Source organism: Ceratotherium simum, chromosome 23 (genome assembly GCF_057802395.1).
Source record: "Ceratotherium simum simum isolate JZ-2026a chromosome 23, ASM5780239v1, whole genome shotgun sequence".
NCBI lineage: Eukaryota > Metazoa > Chordata > Mammalia > Perissodactyla > Rhinocerotidae > Ceratotherium > Ceratotherium simum.
Window position 1 is genome coordinate 39,314,760 of NC_141922.1, and position 27,183 is coordinate 39,341,942.

The 27,183-nt window shown below is 34.5% G+C and overlaps 1 protein-coding gene across 8 annotated transcripts in view; it reads right to left on the minus strand.

Moving 5' to 3' along the window:
* VPS13B (vacuolar protein sorting 13 homolog B) overlaps positions 1-27,183 on the minus strand; it is a 741,189-nt gene that overhangs the window by 362,652 nt on the left and 351,354 nt on the right. For all 8 annotated transcript variants that reach the window (XM_087447588.1, XM_087447586.1, XM_087447584.1 and 5 more), the window contains 2 exons: positions 26,770-27,004; positions 12,881-13,101 (listed from right to left, as the gene is read on the minus strand). In XM_087447588.1, coding sequence (XP_087303714.1) covers positions 12,881-13,101; positions 26,770-27,004 — 456 coding nt within the window. The remainder of the gene's footprint in view (positions 1-12,880; positions 13,102-26,769; positions 27,005-27,183) is intronic.

Genomic DNA, 27,183 nt, shown 5'->3' on the forward strand with positions numbered 1-27,183 from the left:
ACCACTAAGCCACGGGGCCGGCCTTGGGTTTCTTCATTCAGCATAATGATTGCAATATTCATCCATGATGTTGCATTTTATCAGTAATTCAGACCTTTTTACAGCTGAGTAGTATTACATTGTATGAATAGGCCATAATTTGCTTCATTATTCACCCACTGATGAACATTTGGGTTGTGTTCAGTTTTTAGCTATACAAATAAAGCTGCTAAATACACCCACGTAAAAGTCTTTGCATGGACATATATATTTTTTTCTCTGAGAAAATACTTAGGAAGGAATGGCTGGGTGTTCTTCTTTTTAAGAAATTTCCAAGTTGTTTCCAAAGTTATGATGTAATTTTTACTTTCCCACCAGTGGTATACAAGGAGTTCCAGTTGGTTCACAATACTCAGTCTACTTTATTTTAGTCAATCTAATAGGTGTATAGTGGTATGTCTTCATGTTTTGTTTTTCCCTGATGAGGAATGATGTTCAGTATCTTTCCTTGTGGTTATTGACCCGTCACATATCTTGTGTGGTAAATGTTTGTTCAAATCTTTTCTCCATTATCTGTCTTCATGTTATTTTATTTATTGTTTTTGTCTTCATGTTATCGAGTAGAAGGAATTCTTTACGTATTCTGGACAACAGTTTGATAAATGTGTTGCAAATACTTTCTCCAAGTGTTTGGCTTTCTGCTATCTTAATGTGTCTTTCAAAGAGAAAATATTTTTAAACTTGATTATGCCCCCAATATCAAGATGAATTTAGGGAGAGCTGCCATCTTAACAATATTGAGTCTTCCAATCTATGAACAAGTATATCTCTCCAGTTAGGTGTTTTTTAAGTTCTCTCAGCAATGCTTTGTGGCTTTCAGGGTAAAGGTCTTGGACATGTTTTGTTAGATTCATTTGTTTATGTTTCTTGGCACCAATGTAAATGGAACTGATTTCATTCCAGTTTCCAATTGTTTGCTGCTAGTACATAAAAATACAATTGATTTTTATAGATTAATCTTGTCTCCTGTATCTTTGCTAAGTTTATTAGTTCTAGTAATAGTTTCTTAGATTCCTCTAGAATTTTTTTTTTTTTTGTGAGGAAGATCAGCCCTGAGCTAAGATCCACACTAATCCTCCTCTTTTTGCTGAGGAAGACTGACTCTGAGCTAACATCTATTGCCAGTCCTCCTCCTTTTTTTCCCCTTAAAGCCCCAGTAGATAGTTGTATGTCATAGTTGCACATCCTCCTAGTTGCTGTATGTGGGATGCCGCCTCAGCATGGCCAGAGAAGCGGTGAGTCAGTGCGCACCCGGGATCCGAACCTGGGCCGCCAGGAGCAGAGCGCGCACTTAACCACTAAGCCACGGGGAGGGCCCTAGAATTTTCTACAAAATGTTTTATCATATGCAAATAGGGATAGTTTTACTTCTTTTCTTATCTTTCTGCCTTTTATTTCTTTTGCTTGGTTTATTGCAATGGCTAGGACGTCCAGTATGATATACAACAGGTGGTGAGAGCAGACATTCTGGGCTTTTTCCTGATCTCAGTGGGAAACAATTCAGTATTTTACCATTAAGTATGATATTTGGTTTCTCACATATGTCCTTCGTCAGTCTGAAAAAGTTCTCTAATATTTGTAATTTGCTGAGAGTTTTTATTACAAATGGTTGTCAAATTTTGTTAAATGTTTTACCTCCATCTATTGAGATTATGATATGATTTTTCCCCATTGTTTTATTAATATGACATTACATTAAATGATTTTTGAATATTAAACCAAACTGCATGTCTTAGAGGAATCCTACTGAGTATTATCTTTTTTAATTGTTATATTGATTTGCTAATATTTGGTTAAGAATTTTTACATCTACTTTCATGAAGGATATTGATTTCTAAATCCTTCTTCTGTTGTCTTTTTCAGGATTTGGTAATAGGGTTACGCTGGCTTCATAAAATAAGTGGGGCAGAAATCCATTCTTGATTTCTGGGGGAAAAAATGTGAAAAATTTCTATTATTTTTTTCTTTGAGTATTTGATAGAATTCACTCCACTGGGCCTAAAGTTTTTTTAACAGGAAAATTTTTGCTATTACATTCAATTTCTCTAAAAGATATATAGGGCTATTCAGATTTTCTATTTCTTCTTATATCATTTTCTGTTCTTTTTCAATAAAAATTTCTATTTAATCTAAATTGTCACATTTGTTGGCATAAAGTTGTTCATTATTCTCTTATGCTTTTAATGTCTGTGGGATCTGTGGTATAACCTCCATCATTCCTGATATTGGTGATTTGTATTTTCTCTCTCTCTCTCTCTTTTCTGTTCCAGTCATCTCTGCTCTTATCTTTCTTATTTTCTTCCTTTTATTTACTCTGGGTTTACCTTGTTCTTTTCTTAGCTTCCTAAAGTAGAGCCTTAAGTGACAATTTAAGATCTTTCTTCCTTTCTAATGTAAGTATTTAAAATTATGTTTCCCTCTAAACACTACTTTAGCTGTATCTACTTTTTTACTGTCATTCAACCAAAATATTTTCTAATTTCCGAGTAATTTTGTCTTTGACTCACAGATTATTTAGGAGCATGCTGTTTAATATCCAGATATTTATAATTTTTCTAGTTAATTTATTATTGATTTCCAATATAATTTGACTGTGGTTAAATAATATGCTTTATTGATTTTGATCCTCTTAAGCATAATGAGACCATGTACACCAGAATAAAATGTGCATTCCATGGTTGTTAGATATAGTGTTCTATAAATGCTAATTAGATAAAGGTGAGTTCATAGTGTTTTTCAAATCTTCCAGTTTGTTGTTAGTGCTGTTGAGTTGGATTCCAACTCCTAGCGACCCTGTGTACAGCAGAGTGGAACCCTGCCAGGTCTTTTTGCACCATCTTCTCACCTTCCGGTGCCATATCAGACAATGCTCCCCTGCTATTCATAGGGTTTTCACGGCCAACTTTTTCAGAAGTGGGTGGCGAGCCAGTCTGACTTAGTCTGGAAGCTCCACTGAACCTGTCCACTACAGGTGACCCTGCTGGTATCTGAAATACCAGTAGCATAACTTTTAGCATCACAGCAACATGCAGTCGCCACAGTATGAAAACTGACAGACAGGTGGTGTGGTTCCTTTACCAGGAAACCCAGCCCAGGAGGCGAAAGTGCAGAATCTTAACCACTAGACAACCAGGGTTGGCATCTTTTATATCTCCAATTATTTATTTATTTTTTCCAGTTGTTTTATCAATTGCTGAGAAAGGTGTTATAAAAACTTCCTACTATGATTGTTATTATCTATTTTTTTCATATCTTTTATATCTCCAATTATTTATTTTTCATCTAGTTGTTTTATCATCGCTGAAGAGAGATGGTATAAAAATTTTCTACTATGATTGAATAGAATTATCTATTTTTTTCTTTAATTCTGTCCCTTTTTGTTTCATATCCCTATCTCAGGTAATACTCTTTTTTCTTTATGTCTATTTTATTTGATATTAAAATTAGCAAGTCCAGCCTTCTTAGGCTGTTTGTACATTACGTTTTTTCCTGTGCATTTATTTATAGTCTATCTGTTTCTTTACATTTCAGGGGTTTCTCTTTTAGGTACAGTCTTGCTTTTTTCCCCACTTTACAAATCTTTGCCTTTTAATAGCAGTGTTTAAACAAGGGGTCAGCAAACTTTTTCTGTAAATGGTTAAACAGTAAATATTCTAGGCTTTGTGAGCCATATTGTTCTCTGTCACTGCTACTTAGTTCTGTAGCTGTAGCATGACAGCAATCTTAGGTAATATGTAAAAAATGAGGTGGCCAAATTTGGCCTACAGGCCTTAGTTTTCTGATTCCTAATCTAAACACTCCTAGTTAAGATCACGAACATTTAATGTAATCATTGATAAAGCTGGCTCCGCCCCCTACCGTTTTATTTTTGTTTCTATTTCTACCCTGTTTTTTCTAACTCTGTTACCATTTCTTAACTTCCTTTGATTATTTTTTAATATTTCATTTTAATTTATCTATTTTCTTTTTGGCTATATCTCTGTATCTTTGCTATACTTACTATATTTGCTCTTTGTATTTTATTTTTAGTAGTTATTCTAGGAGATAATAATACATATAGAAAAACTTTCAGTCTATTTAGAGTTTACACTGTACCAGTTCAGGTGGTATTTAGAAATCTGGCAACCATACAGGTACATTTAGCCCATCCTTTAGCCCATCCCTCACTAATGTTAATGATCTAGTTATCTTGCATATTACATCTACTTTACATTGAAAGCTCCAGCAGACAATGTTTTGCACTTTGCTTTCCACAGTCATACAACTTTAAGAATTTTTTTTTATTGAAGCATAATTGACGTATAACATCGTATTGGTTTCAGGTGTACAACATAATAACTTGATATTTGTGCACACTGCAAAATGATCACCACAATAAGTCTAGTTACCATCCGTCACTACACAAAGTTAACTTTTAGGATTACCCTCTTGGCAACTTTCAAGTATCCTCTAAAATATTACTGACTATAGTCACCATGCAACTGTAAGCTTGCACTTCTTGACCTCCTTCACCCATTTTGCCCACTCCCTAACCCCAATCTCCTCTGGCAGCCACTACTATGTTTTCTGTATCTAAGATTCTTGTTTGGTTTGGTTTTGTTTTTTACATTCCACATACAGGTGAAATCACACATTATTTGTCTTTCTCTGTCTGATTTATTTCACTTAGCATAATTCTCTCAAGGTCCACACATTTTGTCGCAAATGGCAAGATTTAATTCTTTTTTACGGCTGAGCAGTATTCCATTGTGTATATCCATGTATACATATATACACTGTATATTATATATATATATGTATATGTATATACACACACACAAATACACACACACCACATCTTCTTATCCATTTTTCCATCAATGGACACTTAGGTTATTTCTATATCTGGGCTACTGGAAATAATGCTACAATGAAGATGGGGGTGCATATATCTTTTCGAATTAGTGTTTTCATATTCTTCAGATAAATACATAGAAGTGGAATTGCTGGATCATATGACAGTTCTATTTTTAACTTTTTGAGGAACCTCCATAAGGTTTTCCATATTGGCTACATCAATTTACATTCCCACCAACAGTGCCCGAGTGTCGCCTTTTCTCCACATTTTCACCAACACTAGTTATTTCCTGTCTTTTTGATGACAGCCATTCTAACAGGCTTTAGGTGATCTCTCACTGTAGTTTTGATTTGTCTTTCCCTGATGATTAGTGATATTGAGCATCTTTTTGTGTGCCTGGTTGGCCACCTGTACATCTTCTTTGGAAAAATGTCTATTCAGATCCTCTGCTGATTTTTTAACCAGATTGTTTTTTTGCTATTAAATTTTATGAGTTCTTTATATATTTTGGATATTAACCCCTTATTGGATACATGATTTGCAAATATTTTCTCCCATTTAGTAGGTTGACTTTTTATTTTGTTGATGGTTTCCTTTGCTGTGCAGAAGCTTTTTAATTTGATGTAGTTCCACTTGTTTATTTTTGCCTTTGTTGCCTTTGCTTTTGGAGTCAAATCCAAAACTTCATCGCCAAGATCCATGTCAAGTAGCGTATTGCCTATGCTTTCTTCTAGGAGTTTTATGGTTTCAGGTCTTACAGTCAAGTCGTTAATCCATTTTGAGTTAATATTTGTATATGGTGTAAGATAGTGGTCTACTTTCATTCTTTTGCATGTGGCTGTCCACTTTACCCAGCACCAATTATTGAAGATATCACCCTTTCCTCACTGTGTATCTTGGTTCCTTTGTCGTAAATTAATTGACCATATATAGGTGGTTTTATTTCTGGGTTCTCTATTCTGTTCCATTGATTTATGTGTCTGTTTCCATGACAATGCCATACTGTTTTGATTACTAAAGCTTCATAACACAGTTTGAAAGTGGGGAGTATGATGCCTCCAGCTTTGTTCTTCTTTCTCAAGATAGCTTTGGCTATTCAGCTATGTACTGTGGTTCCATAGAAATTTTAAAATTGTTTGTTCCATTTCTGTGATAAATGTCATTGGACTTTTAATAGGAGTTGCATTGAATCTGTATATTGCTTTGGGAAATATGGACATTTTAACAATATAAATTTTTCCAATCCATGAGCATGGAGTTTCTTTCCATTCTTTGTGTCTTCTTTAATTTCTTCCATCAATGATTTACAGTTTTCATTTACACGTCTATCATCTCCTTGGTTAAATTTATTCCTAGGTATTTTATTCCTTTTGATGTGATTGTAAATGGGATTGTTTTCTTAATTTCTCTGATAGTTCATTGTTATTGTATAAAAACACAACCAATTTTTGTATACTGATTTTGTACCCTGCTACTTTATTGTATTTGTTCATTTGTCCTAACAGATTTTTGGTGGAGTCTTTAGTATTTTCTAAATATAGAACCATGTCTTCCATAAAACAGTGATAGTTTTACTTCTTCCTTTCCAATTTGGATGCCTTTTATTTCTTTTTCTTGCCTAATTGTTCTGGCAAGAACTTACAATACTATATTGAATAAAAGTGAGGATAGTGGGAATCCTTGTCTTGTTCCTGATCTTAGAGGGATAGCTTTCACCTTTTCACCATTGAGTACGATATTAGCTGTGGGCTTGTCATATATGGCCTTTATTATGTTGAGGTACATTCCCTCTATACCCATTTTGTTGAGAGTTTTTTTTTCCATAAAAGATGTTGAATTTTGTCAAGTGCTTTTTCTGCATCTATTGAGATGATCATATGATTTTTATCCTTCATTTTGCTAATATGGTATATCACATTGATTGATTTGCAGATGTTGAACCATCCTTGCATCCCTAAAATAAATCTCACTTGATCATGCTATGTGCTCCCTTTAACATATTGTTCAATTCGGTTTGTTAATATTTTGTTGAGTATTTCTGCATCTATGTTCTTCAGAGATATTGGCCTGTTATTTTTTTTGTTTTTATATTCTTGTCTGATTGTAGCTGGCATTGTAAAATAAGTTTGGAAGCATTCCTTCCTCTTCAATTTCTTTGGAAGAGTTTGAGAAGGACAGATGTTAAAGCTTCTTTGAATGTTTGGTAGAATTCACCAGTGAAGCCATCTTATCCTGCACTTTTCTTTGTTGGGCGGCTTTTGATTACTGATTCACTATTAGACATTGGTCTGTTCAGATTTTCTATTTCTTGCTGATTCAGTGTTGGAAGATTCTAAGATTCTAAGAATTAATCCATTACTTCTAGGTTGTCCAATTGGTTGCCGTATAATTGTTCATAGTAGTCTCTTATGATTCTTTGTTGTAACTTCTCTTTCATTTCTGATTTTATTTGAGCATTCTCTCTTTTTTTCTTGGTGAGTCTAGCTAAAGGTTTGTCAATTTTGTTTACCTTTTCAAAGAACCAACTCTTAATTTCATTGATCATTTCTATTGTCTTTTTAGTCTCTATTTCATTTATTTCCACTCTGATCTTTATTTCTTTTCTTCTAGTAACTTTGAGATTTGTTTGTTCTTTTTCTAGTTCCTTTGAGTATAAAGTTACATTGTTTATTTGAGATTTTTCTTGTTTCTTCAGGTAGGCCTGTATTGCTATGAACTTTCCTCTTAGAACTGCTTTTGCTGCATCTCATAGATTTTGGTATATTTCCATTTGCACTTGTCTCTAGGTATTTTTTGATTTCTCCTTTAATTTCTTTATTGAGCCAATGCTTGTTCAGTAGCATGTGGCTTAATCTCCACATATATGTGATTTTTCCGGTTTTATTCTTGTAATTGATTTCAAGTTTCATACCACTGTGGTCAGAAAAGATGCTTTATATGATTTTAGTCTTCTTAAATTTATTGAGATTTGTGTTGTAGCCTAATATGTAACCTATCCCAGAGAATGTACCATGTACACTTGAGAAGAATGTGTATTTTGCTGCTTTTGCATGAAATGTTCTGTATTTATTTATTAAATACATCTGGTCCAATGTGTTGCTTAAGGCTAATGTTTCCTCATTGATTTTCTGTCTGGATAATCTATCCATTGATGTAGCCTGTAACTGTCTTTCCAATTGCTGTAGTTCCATGGAGCCCAAGAACACAAGGCCCCTTGACCACCAGGGCCAGATAATCAAGCAGTGTCCCCCCTGTGTAGACTGCACGGCCTGCTGGCTTTAGGGAGGCAGCTGGAGAGCGTAGGCAACAGGGCATACTTGATGGCTTTGTAGCAAGGGAGTGGAAAATGTCTGGACTGCACACACCTGCCAGCTTTAGCAAGAAAGCAGGATGATGCTGTGACCACTTGGCACTTGCTAGCCTTACTTTAGCAAGGCAGTGGGAGGGTGCCATGTTTGCATGTGCTCGCCTGTGCAAGCAGGGTAGAGAGTGCAAAAATAGTGTCCAATAGTGCCTCGGTTTCCAGAGAGAGGCCCAACTGTTCCCTGCCCCTCCAGCAGATGTTTTAATATTAGCAAGTGAATCTCTTTCACATATAGTCTATGTGCTTTTCAAACTTGTTTTTGTGCTGTGTCCCAGGGCAAGTGAGACCACATGTGACCCCTTTAAAAGGAAAATCTCAGGGGGCTGGACCAGTGGCATAGTGGTTAAGTTTGTGAGCTCTGCTTCGACGGCCCAGGGTTTGCAGGTTTGGATCCCAGGCGCGGACGTATGCACCACTCATCAAGCCATGCTGTGGGGCATCCCACATACAAAATAGAGGAAGATAGGCACAGACGTTAGCTCATGGCTAATCTTCCTCAGCAAAAAGAGGAAGATTGGCAATGGATGTTAGCTCAGAGCCAATCTTCTTCACATACATACATACATACAAAAAAAGGAAGGCCGGCCCCATGGCGTAGCGGTTACGTGTGTGTGCTCCGCTGCTGGCAGCCCAGGTTCGGATCCTGGGTGTGCACTGACACACTGCTTGTCAGGCCATGCTGTGGCGGCGTCTCACATAAAGTGGAGGAAGATGGGCACAGATGTTAGCCCAGGGCCAGAATTCCTCAGCAAAAAGAGAAGGATTGGCATGGATGTTAGCACAGGGCTGATCTTCCTCACCAAAAAAAAAAGGGAGAATCTCAGTTCCCTACTGCCCTTTGTGTCCTTTGGACATAAACCTCATTTATTTTCTAAGCCAGACATTTTGGGGACTCATCTCTTTAGTGCAAATCACAAGGGTTGGGGTGCCTGATGTGGGGCAAAAACCTCTCACTCCTCCGGAAGAAGCTCTGGACTTATGAGATCCCTCTCTATTGTGGGTTGCTACACTGGGGATGGGGTTTTGGTGAGACTGTATCTCTGCCTCACCTGTCTCAATGTGGTCCTTTTATTCTTTGCTGTGGAGGAGCAGTTCAACTAGCTTTCAGTACTATTGCAGAGGGAATTGTTTCATATGTCACTGTAGATTTGGTGTGTCCATGGAAAGAGGTGAGTTCAGGCCAAGCCACCATCTTGGATTGCCCCCAGTCATACATATTTTTTTTAAATAGTTTTTTTAAAAAACTTACCAAGCTATTCATCATTTCTGTTGGTTTTCCTTTTTTTCTGAAGATACAAGTTTTCATCTGGTATCATTCTCCTTTATCCTTGAAACTTCCTTTTAGCATTCCTTGTAGAGCAGAGTTGCTGTTGACAAATTCTCTTAGTTTCCCTTCATCTACAGTGTCTTGATTTCACTTTGATTTCTGTGGGATATCTTTACTGGCTTGAAAGTTATTTTCTGTTAGCACTTTAAAGATATTGTTCCAATGTCTTCTGTCCTCTATGGCTTTTAATGAGAAATCCTCTGTCAAATAATTGTAAACCTATATAAAATGTGTCTTCTTGCAGCTGCTTTCAAAATTTTTAAAAAGTTATCTTTGGTTTTCAGTATTTTAATCACAATGTGCCCAAGAACGTTTTTCTTTGAGTTTATACTCAAAGATAAACATGCTTGGGATGAGGTGAACTTCTTGAATATGCAAAAGCCCATCTTTGTCTGCAAATTTAGGAGGCTTTCTGGAAAATATTTGTTCAACATTTTCTGCCCCAATTTTTTTCTCTTTTCCTTTTGGAACTCCAATTACACATATATTATTTTGTCCCACAGCCACTGAGGTTCTGGTCCTTTTTTTTTTTTTTTTTTTTGCTGAGGAAGATTCATCCTGAGCTAACATCCATGCCAATCTTACTCTATTTTTTAGAATGTGGGCCACCAGCACAGCATGGCTGCTAACAGAGCAGTGTAAGTCCGTGCGTGGGAACTGAACCTAGGGTCGCCAAAGTGGAGTACACTGAACTTAACCACTAGGCCACTGAGGCTGGCCCTCTGGTCCTTTTTTAAATACCTTTTTTTCTCTCTGTTTTTCAAATTCAGTAATTTCTATGCTCTGTGTTCAAGTTCAGTGACTTTTTCTTCTGTCATATGCAGGCCACCACTAAGCCCATACAGTATAGTTTATTTTTCTTTCAGGTATTTTATTTTCAAATCTTAAATTCCATTTGATTCTTTTTATACTTTTTATTCCCCATTGAGAATTCTTATCTTTTATATTCAGTGTGCTTTCCTTTACACATCATGAAAAAAGTTATAATCGCTGCTTTAAAGTCCTTTTTTGCAATTCAATTACAGTCATGTGTCACTTAATGATGGGGATATGTGTCGTTAGGTGATTTTGTCATTGTGTGAACATCATAGAGTGTACTTACACAAACTTAGTTGGTACAGCCTACTATACATCTAGGCTATATTGCATTAATCTTATGGGACCACTGTCACATATGCTGTCCGTTGTTGACTGAAACTTCGTTATGTCGCACATGACCGTATTTTAAAACACATTGGGAATGTTCATTTAGTTGTCAGCTTTTGCTTTTTTTCCCCAGAGTATACAGAAATAATCAATGGGATGGATGGGGTGAGGTGGGCTTCTGCTGTTATGTTAGAATTGGATCTCTTATGCTTTCCTTTTTAACAACTTCTGTGATAAAGGATCTAAAGAAGGTGAATCTATTTCTCTGCAATCTGTTTGCTAAAGCTGCCATACAAAAGTATCATAATCTGGGTGGCTTAAAACAACAGGAATTTACTGTTTGACGGTTCTAGGGGTTAGAGTCCCTAATAAAGGTATCACCGGTGCCATATTCCCTCTGAGACTCTTGAGTAGAACCCTTCATTGCCTCTCTTCCTTACTTTTGGTGGTAGCTAGCAATCATTGTATTCTTTGGCTTGCAGCTGGATCAGTTCAATCTCTGTCTCCATCTTCACAAGACACTGTGTGTGTCTTTACATTGACTTCCCTCTGCGTGTGTCTGCATCCCAATTTCCCCTTTTTGTAAGGATACCAGTCACATTAGATTAGGGATCACTCTCATGACCTCATTTTAACTTGATTACCTCTATAATGACCCTGTTACCAGATAAGGTCACATCCTGAGATACTAAGGATTAGGAACTCAACATATCTCTTGAGAGGGATGCAATTACAATTTCCCTTCCTCTCTGAAATGTTTTTCAGCAACTATCAGCATTAGCATTCAGAGAATAATCTAAGAGAGAGTAAGTCATTTCATGATTATTCTCTTTCATACCATTATGGGTTATAATGGAATGGCAAATGGCCATTAAACTAGAATATTTAATATTGTTCAAAAGTATTTACTACTGATTATAAAAGAAATGATTTTTATAATGGAGGATGAGCTTTTAGTTGTTATGACAGTGTTCATTTAATGTAGGGCCTCATCATAATTCTAATTATATGCATTTTTATAATAAGCCCATCCCCAATATATTAGCATGTCCAATCTTTTCAAAGTGCACAAACACATATAAAAACTAAACCAAGCTGTATAGTATACAGTAGGGGGAAAGAGGCAAAGAGAAAAGGAGAAAGAAGGAGGATGGTAAAGGAGGCTCTATAAAATATGGAATAATATTTGAACCCACTTTAAAAAACACAGTTTAAAGACTGGCTTGTAGGGGCCGGCCTGGTGGCGCAAGCAGTTAAGTGTGCGTGGCCCGCTGCAGCGGCCCAAGGTTCGCCGGTTCGGATCCCAAGCGTGCACCGATGCACCGCTCAGCAAGCCATGCTGTGGCAGTGTCCCATATAAAGTGGAGGAAGATGGGCATGGATGTTAGCCCAGGGCCAGTCTTCCTCAGCAAAAAGAGGAGGATTGGCAGATGTTAGCTCAGGGCTGATCTTCCTCACAAAAAAAAAAAAAAAAATTTAAAGACTGGCTTCTAATCACTAACACTGGGATAAACACAGATTTATCAATATTGACCTGTCAGATTTAATAAGACTTTAAAAAGTATTGTTTTAAAAATATAATTTCAAATAGTATTCAACATTGACAATGTATGTATAAAATATACTACAGTCTGCTTAAGGTCAAAGAAACAAGTGTTAAATTGTATGCAATTAATAATTTGTACAAACCCAGGTGATATGAATTCATATTAAACTGTAAAACTGCAGAATACAATATGTTTGGCCTATACCAAGTGAAATGTTATGCAATTAACAAAATGCCTTTTTAAAATAGTAAACAGTGCTGTTTTTTTTAAATATTACATGTCAATCAAAAGGTCTGAGTGATAATCTGATTCCAACAGACTCTTCCAGTCTGATAGTAAAGTAGTTCTTCAGCATTTAAAAACTTTACATCTGCAACTGATTTCATTCCATCAGCCAAAAGATGCATTTATACTATCACCATTACATTTTCAGAAGAGTTTAAATTACAAAACTTGAGAGAGCTTCAAAGCAATTCTTAATCTAACCATTCTGATCTTGATGGCGCTGTTCAAAATAATTTAGGACACTTAATAGAAGTGAAACCCTGAAACAAAATGGATAACAATTGTTCCTAAATCACATTATTTTAAATTTCCTTTCATAAATCAAATGTACCAACCTGGAGGGTCGAGCATTTTATCTCAAGCGACTCTAGGTCAACATGGAGACAAACGACAAATGAATGTCTTGTATCAGGTCCTGTAGCAAGTAGTTTTTGAGATGTAACAGCTAGAGTAGAGGTGCAACCCATAGGTTCCACTAGGCAAAGTGTCACTTGTTTTCCAAAAAGGCTATATATGCTGAAATGATGCAAGCTGATAGTCCAAGGAAAAGCATCACCTGATAAAGGAGATGAAAGGGGGTAGGGAAGCACACATACAAAGATGTAGTTAATTATCACTTGATAGTAAGTTGTCTATTGTCTAAATTTGAAATATAAAACATTTAATATGGCATCATAAAAAGTGGAGATAGTATCCCACAGACCAACGTGCTAAAGAATTTACATGCTACTTAAAAGTTATCTTTTTAAAATGTTTATATTTGTATTTATTATAACATACTATCATATAACTATGGACATTATAAAAATACAGAAATAGAAATTAAGGAAATGATATAAAGTATAAATAGAAGTTCTAGCTTCCCCTTTCCTTACTCTAGGGGGTTGTACTGTGCAACTGCTGGGGGTGTGTGCACTGTAACTTGGAGACCACAGAAAACATGTTAACTTAGGAAAACGCAATAATCTTTGTATGGACTGAAGGTGACCACAAATCTGGCTGTGGAATGAGAGAGGAAAAGAATAACCAATCTACTATGGTCTGTTGGGTGACCTGCACCAGAATCCTGTGAGTGCTTATCAAAAATACAGATTCCTGGTTTCTACTTCAGACCAACTTAATCAGAATCTCTGGTGATAAGACCCAGGATGCATTTCGGTCTTCTCTTGGTGATTAATATGTATAATATGTTATTTTTAAATAAAGTATACTTGATAAAAAAATAAGCACTCATAAATTTCAGAATTAAAAGCAATATTCCTTTCCTTCTTTTATAAATTTACCAGAGATTAATTCATTAATATAAATTTAGGAGATATAATCATCTTATTTTTTGTGGCTATTGATAAACTACTTTGTGAAATAATTTTTTAAAATGTACTCAGTATTACAATACTTGTAAACATTTATTATTGGGAAGCCAATTTGATAGAAAATAGTTCCTTTGACTTGTAGTTTTGACTTTGCAACTCTACGAGCACTTATCAGTGCTAATTGATACTGTATAGTATCAATTTCTTTTTAAGTAGCTCAATTATTTTAAAACAAATGGAAATATTTATTTTCTCATTACAGAGGTACTAGTACCTCACTGAAGATAATTTAGAAAATATAATTATAAAAAAGAAAAATCAAAACCAGTCATAATCCACCTTTTACCCTGCCACTCCCAATAATAAGCACTATACATTGTTATATTTCCTTGAAGTCTTTTTTTTCCCCTATAGTTTTGGACATGCCCTCGCAGAATCAGAACCAGGATCACATTGAACTTTTAGTTTCATGTTATTTTTCAGCAACAACAACAACAAAAAATCAAGTGAATTACTAAGTGGATCATACTACAAATACATATATTACAGGAATCTAAAAATGTATTTGAATTGTGAATGGTGATACTCAGTGGGTACAAGGTATATTCTCATAAATTTATACATTCAAAATGTCTTGACCAAATATAGTTAATAAAATCAAAATCAGAAACTTTGAAATTGAGAGATGAATAACAGAATAGATCTAGCTACATAGTAGTCCACAATAACTTGACTAGAAACAATGAAAACTGCGTAATAATACGTGGTCAGCACTGTGGTACTCTGTCTGTCTTGACACTTAAAATATTTTGCCCCTGTAACAACAACAATAAACAAACACATAGAGACAGAGATTGGATTGGTGGTTACCAGAGGGGAAGGGGGGAGGGAGGAGGGTGAAAGGGATAATTCAGCACATGTGTGTGGTGATGGGTTGTAATTAGTATTTGGGTGGTGAACATGATGTAATCTATGCAGAAATAGAAGTATAATGATGTACACCTGAAATTTATACAATGTTATAAACCAATGTTACTGCAATAAACAAAAAATTAAATAAATAAATAAATAAATAAAACAATAATAAGAGAAAAACAAAACTGAGTGGAGACAACAGTAGTCACACAGTTGGGAAGAAATGGATTTAGTCTAAGGATGTCACTACAAAAAGAAGTAAACAAACATAAAAGAACAACAACCCTTAGGGGAAAATTAAAAATAGGCACACCTAAAACATTGAATATTTAAAAAATTTTAGACATACAAAGAAAGAGGAGAGTGTGCTCTATTCCAGAAAACAGAAAAATGCAGTCAATAAAAACTCTGAGTGTCCACAGATGTTGGATGTAGCACAACAAAAGACTGCAATGCAGCTATTATAAATGTATTCAAAGAACTAAAGAACAACATTTTCAAAAATTAAAGCAAAGTATGATAACAATGAATCAACAAATAATCTCATAAGAAAATAAAAAAAGAAACAAATCAAACTTTAAAGTTAAAAAGTAAGATTGAAATCAAAAATTTAGTAGAGAAGCTCAACAGCAGATTCATAATGGCGTAAGAAAAAAAATAAATGAAGCTGAAGACAGAGCAATAGAACTTATGCAACCTGAAAACAAAAAGAAAAAATACTGAAAAAAAACTAAGAGCCTCAGAGACTTGAAGAACAACATCAAGTATACTAACATCAATGTAATGTACGTGCCAGAAGGAGAGAAAAGAGAAAAAAGCAGAAAAATATTTGAAGAAATAATGGCTGAAAAATCCCCAAATTGATAAATAACATTAACACATACATCCAAGCAGCTTAACTAAGCCCAAACAGAATGAATACTAAGACATAAACACCTAGATACATTATAGTTGAATTGTTGAAAGCTAAAGAACAAGAGAAAATCTTGAAAGCAGCAAAAGAAAAATCACATACAGTAGAAAATTAATATGTTTAAAAGCTAATTTTTATGTGAAATAATGGAGTTCAGAAGGCAGTGGGAAAGCACATTTAAACACATAAAAGGAAAAAAATAATCAACCAAGAATTTTATAGCCAGCAAAACTATATTACTAATATTAAGGTAAAATAAAAACATTCTCAGATAAGCAAGGGCTAAGAGAATTCTTTGCTAGCAAAGCTGCCTCAAGAGAAATATTAAAGAAAGTCCTACAGGTGGTAATTCAAACGCACAGGAAGAAATGAAGAGCACTGGATATGACAAATATGTGGGTTAATATAAAACAGTCTATAAATGTATTATTTCTCATTTCTTCTGTTACGTACATTAAAAGGTAGTTGATTATATAGGGCAATAAATATAACACTGTATTGTTGGGTTATAATATATAGAGATGTAATATATGTGTAAATACAAAGGGGTAGAGAATAGAACTATGATAGAACAAATTTTCTATAATTTACCAGAATTAAGTTAGAATATGTCTGAGGTAGAGTACGATAAATTGAGAGGCATAATATAATCCCTAGGGCCACCATTTAAAAAATACATAATAAAAAATCAGTAAAGGAAGTGAAATGCTATACTAAAATACACATTTAAAACAAAGGATGTAGTAAAAGAGAAACAGAGGAATAAAAAACACAAGAGAGACAAATAAATGACCATTTTAATTCAAACATATCAACGTTACATGAAATATAGATAGTCTAAACACTCCATTTAAGAACAAGAGATTGTCAGACTACATAAAAATGCAAGCTCTAACTAAAGACTGTCTAAATAAGAAACACCTTCAATCAAAAAGACAACCATGTTTAAGCAAAAGGATAGAAAAGATATACCATAAAAACCATAACCATAAAAAGTTGGAGTAGTTATGACAAACAGATAAAATAGATATAGGAAAATAAGTATTACAGAGACAAAGAGGGATATAATTCATAATGATAACAGGGTCAATACTTTAGAAAGCCATAACAATTATGTGTGCATATACATTAACAACAGAGCTTCGAAACATACAAAGCAAAAACTGACAGAATTTAAAGAGAAAATAGACAACTAAACAATAATACTTGAGTATTTCAATACTCCAGTGTCAATAACTGATAGAATGACTAGACAGAAAGTCAGTAAGGCTATAGAACAGATGAACAACAATAACATCAATCAACTCAAACTAACTAAAATGTGTAGAACACTGTACCCAACTACTGCAGAATACACATTCAAGAACATATGGAACATTCTTCCAAAGGGACCACTTACTAGTCTATAAAGCAAGTCTTAATAAATTTTAAAGGATTAAAATCATACAATATATGTTCTAGACCACAATGGAATTAGACTAGAAAACAGCAACAAAAAGAAATATGTGAAATTTTCAAATATTTGGAATTTAAACCACATACTTCTAAATAACCCACTGGTCAGAGAAGAAATCATAAAGAAAATTATAAAATATTGTGAGTAAAAGAAAATGAAAACATATCAAAGTCTCTGGGATACACTTAAAGCAGTGCTTAAAGAGAAATTTATAGTATTAAATGCCTGTATCACACAAGAATAAATTTCTCAAATCAGTAACCAAAGTTTTCCCCTTAAGAAACTAGAAAAAAATAAGATGAAACTAAAACAACGCAAGTAGAAAAAAAGAAATAATAAAGATTAGGGCAAAAATCAATGAAACAGAAAACAGAAAAACAACAGGAAAAAATCAACGAAACTAAAAGTAGGTTCTATGAACAGATCAGCAAACTGACAACGAGTTAGGGAGGCTAACCTTGACTAAAGGAGAGAAGCCACGAATTACCAAAATCAGAAATGAAAGAAGGAATATTACTAACTACTCTAGAGAAATTAACAAAGATTAAAAGGCAGCATTATGAACAACTCTATATGTCCCAACAAATTAGTCAACTTGAATGGATAATTTTAAATTTAAATTGGCATTATTATTGGGGAGATGTTGTTAAAGGTTACAAACTTGCAACTAGAAGATGTACAAGTTCTGGAGAAGTAAAAACAGCATAATGATTATAATCAACAATATTGCATTGTATACCTCAAAGTTGCTAAGAAACTAGATCTCAATGTTCTCGCCACAAAAAAGAAATAATAATTATGTGATATGTCAGTCATATTTCAATTAACAAAACAAATTTCCTTTAATGAGAATATGTTACCTTGGTATCATTTGAAAAACACATTTTTAAGATCTTAAGACAATGTATATTATACAGTTTATTTAAAAAAATGATCAGGGGCCAGCCCGGTGGCGTGGCAGTCAAGTTTGCACATTCTGCTTCTGCAGCCCGGAATTCGCCAGTTTGGATCCTGGGCACGAACCTACTCACCGCTCATCAAGCCATGCTGAGGCAGTGTCCCACAGAGAAGAGCTACAACTCTACAACTATGATATACAACTACATCCTGGGGCTTTGGGGAGAAAAAACAAAAAGAGGAAGATTGGCAACAGATGTTAGCACAGGGCCAATCTTCCTCAAAATAAATAAATAAAAATAAAAAGCTGATCAGGAAAAATATGACAGCATATTAGATCTGCCATATTGGTTTTAAACAAGTGTGTGTAGAGGGGTGCAAAATGCAAAACTGATTAACAGGAAATAACGTAAGGTTCCTTTTCCAGCCTTTAAAAGTCACAGAATCCATAGCTAAACAAATGATGGAGCAGGCTAGATGTGAGCTACTGAGAAGAGAATCATGTCTATAGCAATTATATTAACTGCGTTTAGGCAGTTCAACAGCTTAATTTCATTTGTAATACATATACGATGGCTTCCATGAGATTTATTTAAAAACAACAACATCATCAAGAACAAATATGAAGCTCTTTTCTGAGCTTCCTCTTTTCCCCAAGGAATCTCATTTACATATGGTTTAAGGTTTAAAGTCAAAGGCGCTGGGTAAAACTGGAAAGAAACTATTGCAATAGTACATCACCATCTTTCAGAACAAGTGGAAATTATGATTATCAAACTATGATATTAAAAGAAGTTTAAAATGGAACAATACATATAAACTACTAAGTTGATTCAGAATTACACGGAAAAATAGCCCTGGTGTTTTTCATAGATGCTCAAAAATTTTCACATCAGTTTCTATTAAAACTCACTAAATCCAACAAGAGTAAAGTTTTAATTTATAAATGATCTCAATATTCCATTTCTGTCAAAATATTTTATTAAAGCCACAGACAACTCTTTCAAAGAAGAAAAAACAAACCTCTGAAGGCACAGTGTAGAAATCCATCTACTCAGGGGTGTGAGCTGGATGTAGCAAATTACATCTGCAAGCCTCACTGCAAGTGTTCCCTAATGAAACTTCAGATGCTGATGTTGACCCAAACACCCTACATAGATTGAATCTGGCTATATTAGAGTACATTAGAGATCATCTCTCCTTTTCCATGGCAATTGAAATCAGATGACACATTTCAACAAACAGTCCCTCATTTTGAACTTTAGAAGTCCAAATTCAGTGCTTACAAGGAGCCTCAAATCTATAATTTGAACATATCTTGCTCATCCTATTGATCGTCTTTGTCATACTGGTTGGATTTTTTTTTTTCATTTTTTTCACATCATAATGACTAGGAATTCTTTTTCAATTGTTTATGAGCCTGAAGATAAGTTAGAAGTTCACCTTTTCATTTTTAAGATTTTTTTCTCCTATAGTTACCAAAAACTACTTACTGAATAGTATACTTTTACTATCCTTATCCCAATAATAATTATTTTTGTTCAGCATTGGATTCCTTTAGTAGAGTGAAAAGGGCAGGAAACATATCTGTCTTGTTCAATGTTCTATTCCTATCATCTAGCACAATGCCTGGTACGATTAGAGCTCACTAAATAATAGTAAAGTGATGAGTCAGGTACAATGAGAACAGAGAACAGGGGGACCTGGCATATGAAATACCCTGAAGCCTGAAGGATGAAAAGAAGAGAGAAGCCTAGAGAGGAGCTCAAGAAGGAGGAAGTTACATTTGTAACATATGCTAAGGCCCTGCGATAGGACAGAGCTGTGCTTGTTCAAAGAACACAGAAAAGGCTAGCGGGGCTGGGGTTAGGCAATACTTAGCAGTGGGGACAGTTGCAGAAACTAAGGCTGGAGAAGTAGGCAGAGCCAACTCATTCAGGATCTCGCTGGTCATGCTAAGGATTTTAAAATTTACACAAAGATTGACAGGAAGCCATGAAAGGGATTTCAGGCAAAAATAACTAAATTACCCCACATGAAAAATGGAGAAGAATTTGAAATTACTTTGGTCAGTAGATCAAAGAGGGAGAGAAAAGAGCCAGGGAAAGAAATCTCTTGTGGCAGTGTTGCTAGAATTCTAAAGCACAAAAATGTCTAAGACACTAACAGATTTAAAAATCGTTTGATGCAGGGTGTACCAGTACCACTTTTGCCCTTAGTAGGAAATCTTCGGTAAGCTCTACTTTACTCTTTAATGGTTTTATGTGAGTGGATACTATGAGAGAACTAAAAGAAGTGAAGAATTTTGTCTATTTCAGAGATAGGGTCCCATACATGGTTCTAGGAATACTGCAGTAGAACAAACCAAAAAGAGAAAATATATCTGAGAAACAGCAGAGATTGGAAGCCAGGCCAGGGAATTTGGAAATCCTACTCAGATATTAGTAACTATAACGGCTTTTACTTAAAGTGCTCATACATTATCTCATTTAATCCTCACGACTTTTTCAAAAAGATACTAAGTTTGTTTATTGCACTACCACCCTCAATAGCTTGTAAAATATGAGAGAGCAGGCACCATCTGTCTGGTTCAAGTCTGTATTCTCTGTCTGTCACATGGCAGGCGCTCAATAGATATTTGTTGAATAAATGGGACCGATATGGAGACAGAAGGAAGATGAGGAAATCAGAAAAGAGGCTGGAGGAGTGAGAAAGATAGCAAAGAGAGATGACTGATGAAAAACTCAGCTTAGGTTTTAGGAATCCAAAAAAAAATAGATATCCTCAAGACGCTGTACCAAGTAACTCCCCCATCTATAAAGATGCACATTATGTTTCAAGGCCTACTGGAGTCAACTTTATGTCTCTTTTGGATGTCTCAGAATACTGACAAAGATTTAAGGCACCAACAAAAAGGTCTCATTTTACTTTCATTCTGGTTGCATTTTAATGATAATCCTAAATTGAAGAAGACACAAATAAAAGGAAAGATATTCTGTGCACATGGATTAGAAGAACTAATACTGTTAAAACATCCATATTACCCAAAGCAATCAACAGATTCAATGCAATTCCTATCACAATTCCAATGGCATTTTTCACAGAAATAGAATAAGCAACTCTAAAATTTATGTGGAACCACAAAAGACCCCAAATAGCCAAAGGAACCTTGAGAAAGAAAAATAAAGCTGGATGCATCAAACTTCCTGACTTCAACCTATATTACAAAGCTATAGTAACCAAAACAGTACGGTATTAGCAATAAAAACAGACACATAGATCAATGGAACTGAACAGAGAGTACAGAAATAAACCCTTGCATTCATGGTCAATTAATGTAGAACAAAGAATATACAACGGGGAAAGGACAGTCTCCTCAATAAATGGTGTTCGGAAAACTGGATGGCTACATGCAAAAGAATGACACTGGAACTCTATGTTACTCCATACACAAAAATCAACTCAAAATGGATTAAAGACTTGAACATAAAACCTGAAACCATAAGACTCCTAGAAGAAAAGATAGAGGGTAAGCTCCTTGACCTTGGCCTTGGCAATGATGTTTTGGATTTGACACAAAAACCAAAGGAAATAAAAGCAAAAATAAAGAAGTAGAGCTAAAGAAAATGAAAAAGCTTCCGCAAAGCAGAGGCAACGATCAATAAAATGAAAAGACAACCTAGGGAATAAGAGAAAATATTTGTAAATCATGTATCTGATAATGGGTTAATATCCAAAATAGAGAGAGAACTCATACAACTCAATAGCAAAAAAACAAACAATCCAATTAAAAAATGGGAGAGGATCTGAATAGACACTTTTCCAAAGACAACATACAAATGGCCAAGAGGTACATGAAAAGGTGCTCAACATCACTCATCATCATGAAAATGCAAATCAAAACCAGCATGAGATATCACCTCATACTTGTTAGGATGGTTATTATCAAAAAGACAAGCAATAACAAGTGTTGGTGAGGATGTGGATAAAAGGGAACCCTTGTGCACTGTTGGGAATGTAAATTGGTGCAGCCACTATGGAAAACAGTATGGAGGTTCCTCAAAAAGTTAAAAATAGAACTACCATATGATCCAGCAATTCCACTTCTGGGTATATATCTCAAGGAAATGAAATCACTATCTCAAAGAGATATCTGCACCCCTAAGTTCATGCAGCATTATTTACAATAGCCAAGACATAGAAACAACCTAAGTGTCCATCGATGAATGAATGGATAAAGAAATGTCACACACACACACACACACACAGGAATATTATTTAACCATAAAAAGAAGGAAATCCTGCCATTTGTGACAACATGGATGGATCTTGAAGGCATTATGCTAAGCGAAATAAGTCAGACAAAGACAAATACTATATGATCTCACTTATATGTGGAATCTAAAAAAACAAACAAACTCATAGACACAGAGAACAGATTGGTGGTTGCCAGAAGCAGGAGGTGAGGGCATGAGCAAAATGGCTGAAGGTGATAAAATTTCCAGAAATAAGATAAGTTATGGAGAGGTAATGTACAGCATGGTGACTAAAGTTAACAATACTGTATCACATATTTGAAAGTTGTTAAAAGAGGAGATCTTAAAAGTTCTCAAGACAAGAAAAAAAATTTATAGCTATGTGTGGTAATGGATGTTAACTAAACTTATTGTAGCAATCATTTTGCAATATATACATCAAATCATCATGTTGTACACCTAAAACTAATACAATGTTATATGTCAATTATATCTCAATAAAACTGGAAAAAAATGATAACCCTGAGTAATTATTTAAAAGATTAGATTTTGTGCCATATTTCCTGTTTAAGAAGGCAAAGATACTATATATTTTGTATATGTACATATAAAATATATGTATTTTACATATTAATATATGTATATAATACATATACATACAATATACTAAAATATTTCCATCAAAATAAAAGGTTTGAAGTATAAAACCTTAGTTATACAGGAAACATCTACACTGACCTCCAAGCTAGAAACCATGGAGCTATTCTACATATTTATTTCTCCTTTACTATCCATAACTAACCCAGTCACAAGGATTTGCCAATTTTTTAAAAAATATTTCTCTATTCTTCCCATTCTCTTCATCCCTATCACCACTATTCTGGTTCTGACAGTCATGTTTCTAGACAACTATAATAGCTAGCTATAATATCTAACTAATTTCCTTGCCTCCAGTTTTCCTACCTTCCCCTGTGTGCCCCCCCCCACCAAATCTATCCTCTATATTTATCAAAAAACATTTACTGAACAAAAAATGAGCTGAACATAAAACAATAGTATCAGAGAAGCAGACTAGAAAGGAGTATAATGGGAAGGTTGTATCGATTTAGACACATTCCATACCTGGTTGAACATGAATGATTGAAAATATTTATCTATGTTCTAAAACCAGCAAAATGACAGTGAGAGAGAAAAAAAGCATTATAAATCAAAAAGGACTATGAGAACAGGAGAGAACATGACAGCAGATAAGAAATATCATAAAATATTTGAACATGGAAAGGTAATAGATAAACAGCAAGTGACTGAGGCCAAGACGGGTAAGTTATAAAAGATCAATCTGATTCATGGCATCCATTCTTGACAAGTTCTAATACTCAACTACGTTTGAAAAAGAGAATGCAGAGCGACACTAAAACCAAGAGGACTAGTTGAAAACTGATAAAATGAATAAACAGACCTCCAGATTCTTTCTCCATCTACGCACAGGTGTAAAGACAGAGTAAACTGCTCTTTACGCATATGCATCAAAGCATTATACCAAACATTTTTATAAACAACTTTTAAAATGAAGAAAAAAGTTAAATTTATGTTCCTTCATAAGAAGTTAATATCTATAGTTTTTAATACCTAAAGAAGATTTAAATATATTGAAATAATCCTTCCTCACGGTAGGTTTGGCCAATAAGAATAACCATATGGTTAAAAAATTGTTTCTACTTTAGATTCCAATGTTGATTATGTAGTCACTCTATATTCTCCTAGGGAGTATGAAAAATAGACTTTAGAAGTTTCTATTTGATTCTAGCCATTTGATTCTAGCCCTCTCCAACTGGTACGTGATTTTTTTAAAAGTTCAAAATAAACTAATATGCTGTCTAACTCAGTTCTAGAAAAAAAATTCAGAGAATATAATAACATCTTATGCTTTAAAGATGAAGATTTCTGTAGTTCTTAAGTCATTCATAATGTATTTGAAAAACAAGATGAGAATAAAATAACTTACACGAAAAAGACAAACAGTAGAAGATGGCAGGAGTGTTGTAGGAATAAGAGGGATTTTAAATGAGCATTGAAGAGCTATGGGGCAGTATATATCAGTCCTTTCATAAAATCTATTAGAAAAAATGAGGTATAATATTGTGACAATATATTTAAATCACTGAGGGATTCTATTTCCAGGAACATGGTAGATTTAGTGTCCTGAATGACCCTTGTGCTAAAAACAAATAAAAATGATGAATATATTTATAAAATGTTTATATATAACATATATTATGAATAAAATTTATATAGATTGGTTTAAACATACACATGATATCTTCTTAAATTCATTAATGAGTTCCCCAAAAATGTAAGGATTATTAAGGCCAAGAACTGAAGGAAGCCAGAAACTCAGAGGTAAGCAAAACAAACGGCTTGAGGGTTGAGGCCATTTGTTGTCAAAACTGGTGAAACTGAACATCCTTGTTCACAGCTAAAGCTGATTAAAGATAAAGCCCTAGGGCCGGCCCCGTTGCTTAGCGGTTAAGTGCGTGCGCTCTGCTGCTGGCGGCCCGGGTTTGGATCCTGGGCGCCCACCGACGCACCGCTTCTCCGGCCACGCTGAGGCCGCGTCCCACATACAGCAACTAGAAGGATGTGCAGCTATGACATACAACAATCTGCTGGGGCTTTGGGGGGAAAAATAAATAAATAAATAAAATCTTTAAAAAAAAAAAGAAAAACATGTAGAATGATCACAGCAGCATTATTCATAATAGCCAAAAAGTGGCAATGACTCAAATGTCCATCAACTGACGAATAGATAAAGGAAATGTAGTATATCCATAAAACGGATTATTATTCAGCCATAAAAAGGAATGAAGACATACACGCTATAACATAAATCAACCTTGAAAATATTATGGTTAAGTGAAAGAAGCCAGTCACAAAAGACCACATATTGTGTTATCCATTTATATGAAATATCTAGAATAGGTAAATTCATAAAGACAGAAAGATTACTGGCTGCCAGAGGCTAGGGGGAAAGGGGGATTAGGAATAACTGCCAATGGTATACCAATTGTTTTGAGGGTGATAAAACCATTCTAAAATTTAATAGTGGTGATGGTTGCACAAAACTATAAATATAGTAAAAATCATCTAACTGTATACTTTAAAAGGAAGAATTTTATATTATGTGAGTTATATCTTAAAAAGCTGCTATACAAATATTAGTGAGTTTTAACAAAAAATCAAGGTATGAATCATTTTAATCTTACAAAAATTATTCCAAAGTTAAAACAAAGAAAAAGGGAGCACTCCTCAGCCCACTTTATGAGGCTAGCACATCCTTGATACAATACACAATAGCTGTGGTGATAATAAAGAATTGCCTATAACCAAAAGTGAACAGCAAAGAATGGACATGTCCAAGATGCTAGACAAAGGATCCTTGCATCAAGACGAAGATCACATAAGAAGAATTCTAAATAAGTTCCTCCTAACCCTTAGAATTCTATGATTTTATGATAATGGTACTCATACTATTAAGTACTAACATTAGTTTCTTGCAGTAAAATCATGTTTACTTCTGCCAAATCTAAGAAAACTAGATTTCAGTGGAAACTTCAATACAGAGAAAAAGAGAGAGAAACCAACATCAAGTCAATAGCAAGAACTGCACAGACTGTATCTGCTTTTCAATAACAGTATGTGTAATAATCTGAATGATATCAGGACTCAAACACTTACATCCTAATAATATGAACAAGGTGTTGACCTGTTTAGCACTGTCAAAAATTCGAGCCTTGTTATTAAAATGTAGATTCACATTATTTACTTTGTGACTCCACACTTTTCCAGGTTCACATATTGTTTGAAATGAATATGTCAAAGTTCAAAAGGGTATGAATTTGCAAGTAAAAACACTACAATATCAGAAATCAAGTATTTATTAAACAAAGAGTTATGGTTCCAATCATCACATAATTACCTACTTTATTTAAACAAATGAAAAATCTAGAAATATATTATGCTTGATGTAAATAATATGATTATTTGATTATTTATATATGTTATAATATATCCACTCATAAGTCAAGTGGCTCAAATTAAAATCTACATATAATTCTTTGTTCAGCCTAATACCAACATCTGAAACCAACTCTCCTCTAAAGTTAATTTTATCTACGTTTAGCATTTTAGTAATTATACTATATTGCATATGATCTTTTGTAGATAGTGTCCATTTATATATATATGAATATATGAATATGATTAAAAGGTGTGGATGTCAATCAACAGTACCACGTAGTTCACTTACTTCGCAGATCTCTCCTTTTATCTACTTTGTAGACCACTTAATTCCTTTTCATGTAGAGCTTTCAGTGGGAAAACTGATTTATAGATGCAGTGGTATATTAAAAAAACAAAAAAACTAAAAATATCAGTATAAAATATAATAACCATAGGAAGAATTTTTTAAACATACCTTCTTCAAGGATGGGTCGTGGGATGACAAATGGAATCTCCTGCAGAGGTTCCATATACTTGTGGCCAGCACTAATAATCTTTATTTGAGGCAAACAGAGGACAAGCGTTCCCGGCATGTTGCTTTGTCCATGGTACCAACTTCTTACTGTTCCAGGAATGTCACCAGATACAATCGTACTTGGGGAAGGCAGGCTATCATTTGGAATGAACACACAACAAGATTGTACTTCAAGCTAGAAAAGAAAAGCAGAATTAAAATATTTGGATCAGACTAAATTTGAGAGTAAATATACCCTCAAACACTTAATATCTTTACCAGACTAAACAGGCCAGCCAAAAAAGAAAGTGTCCCATACTTATGTCTTTATGAGTTACTTTTACCAAAGAACACAACAAATACTTGAAAAGGTGT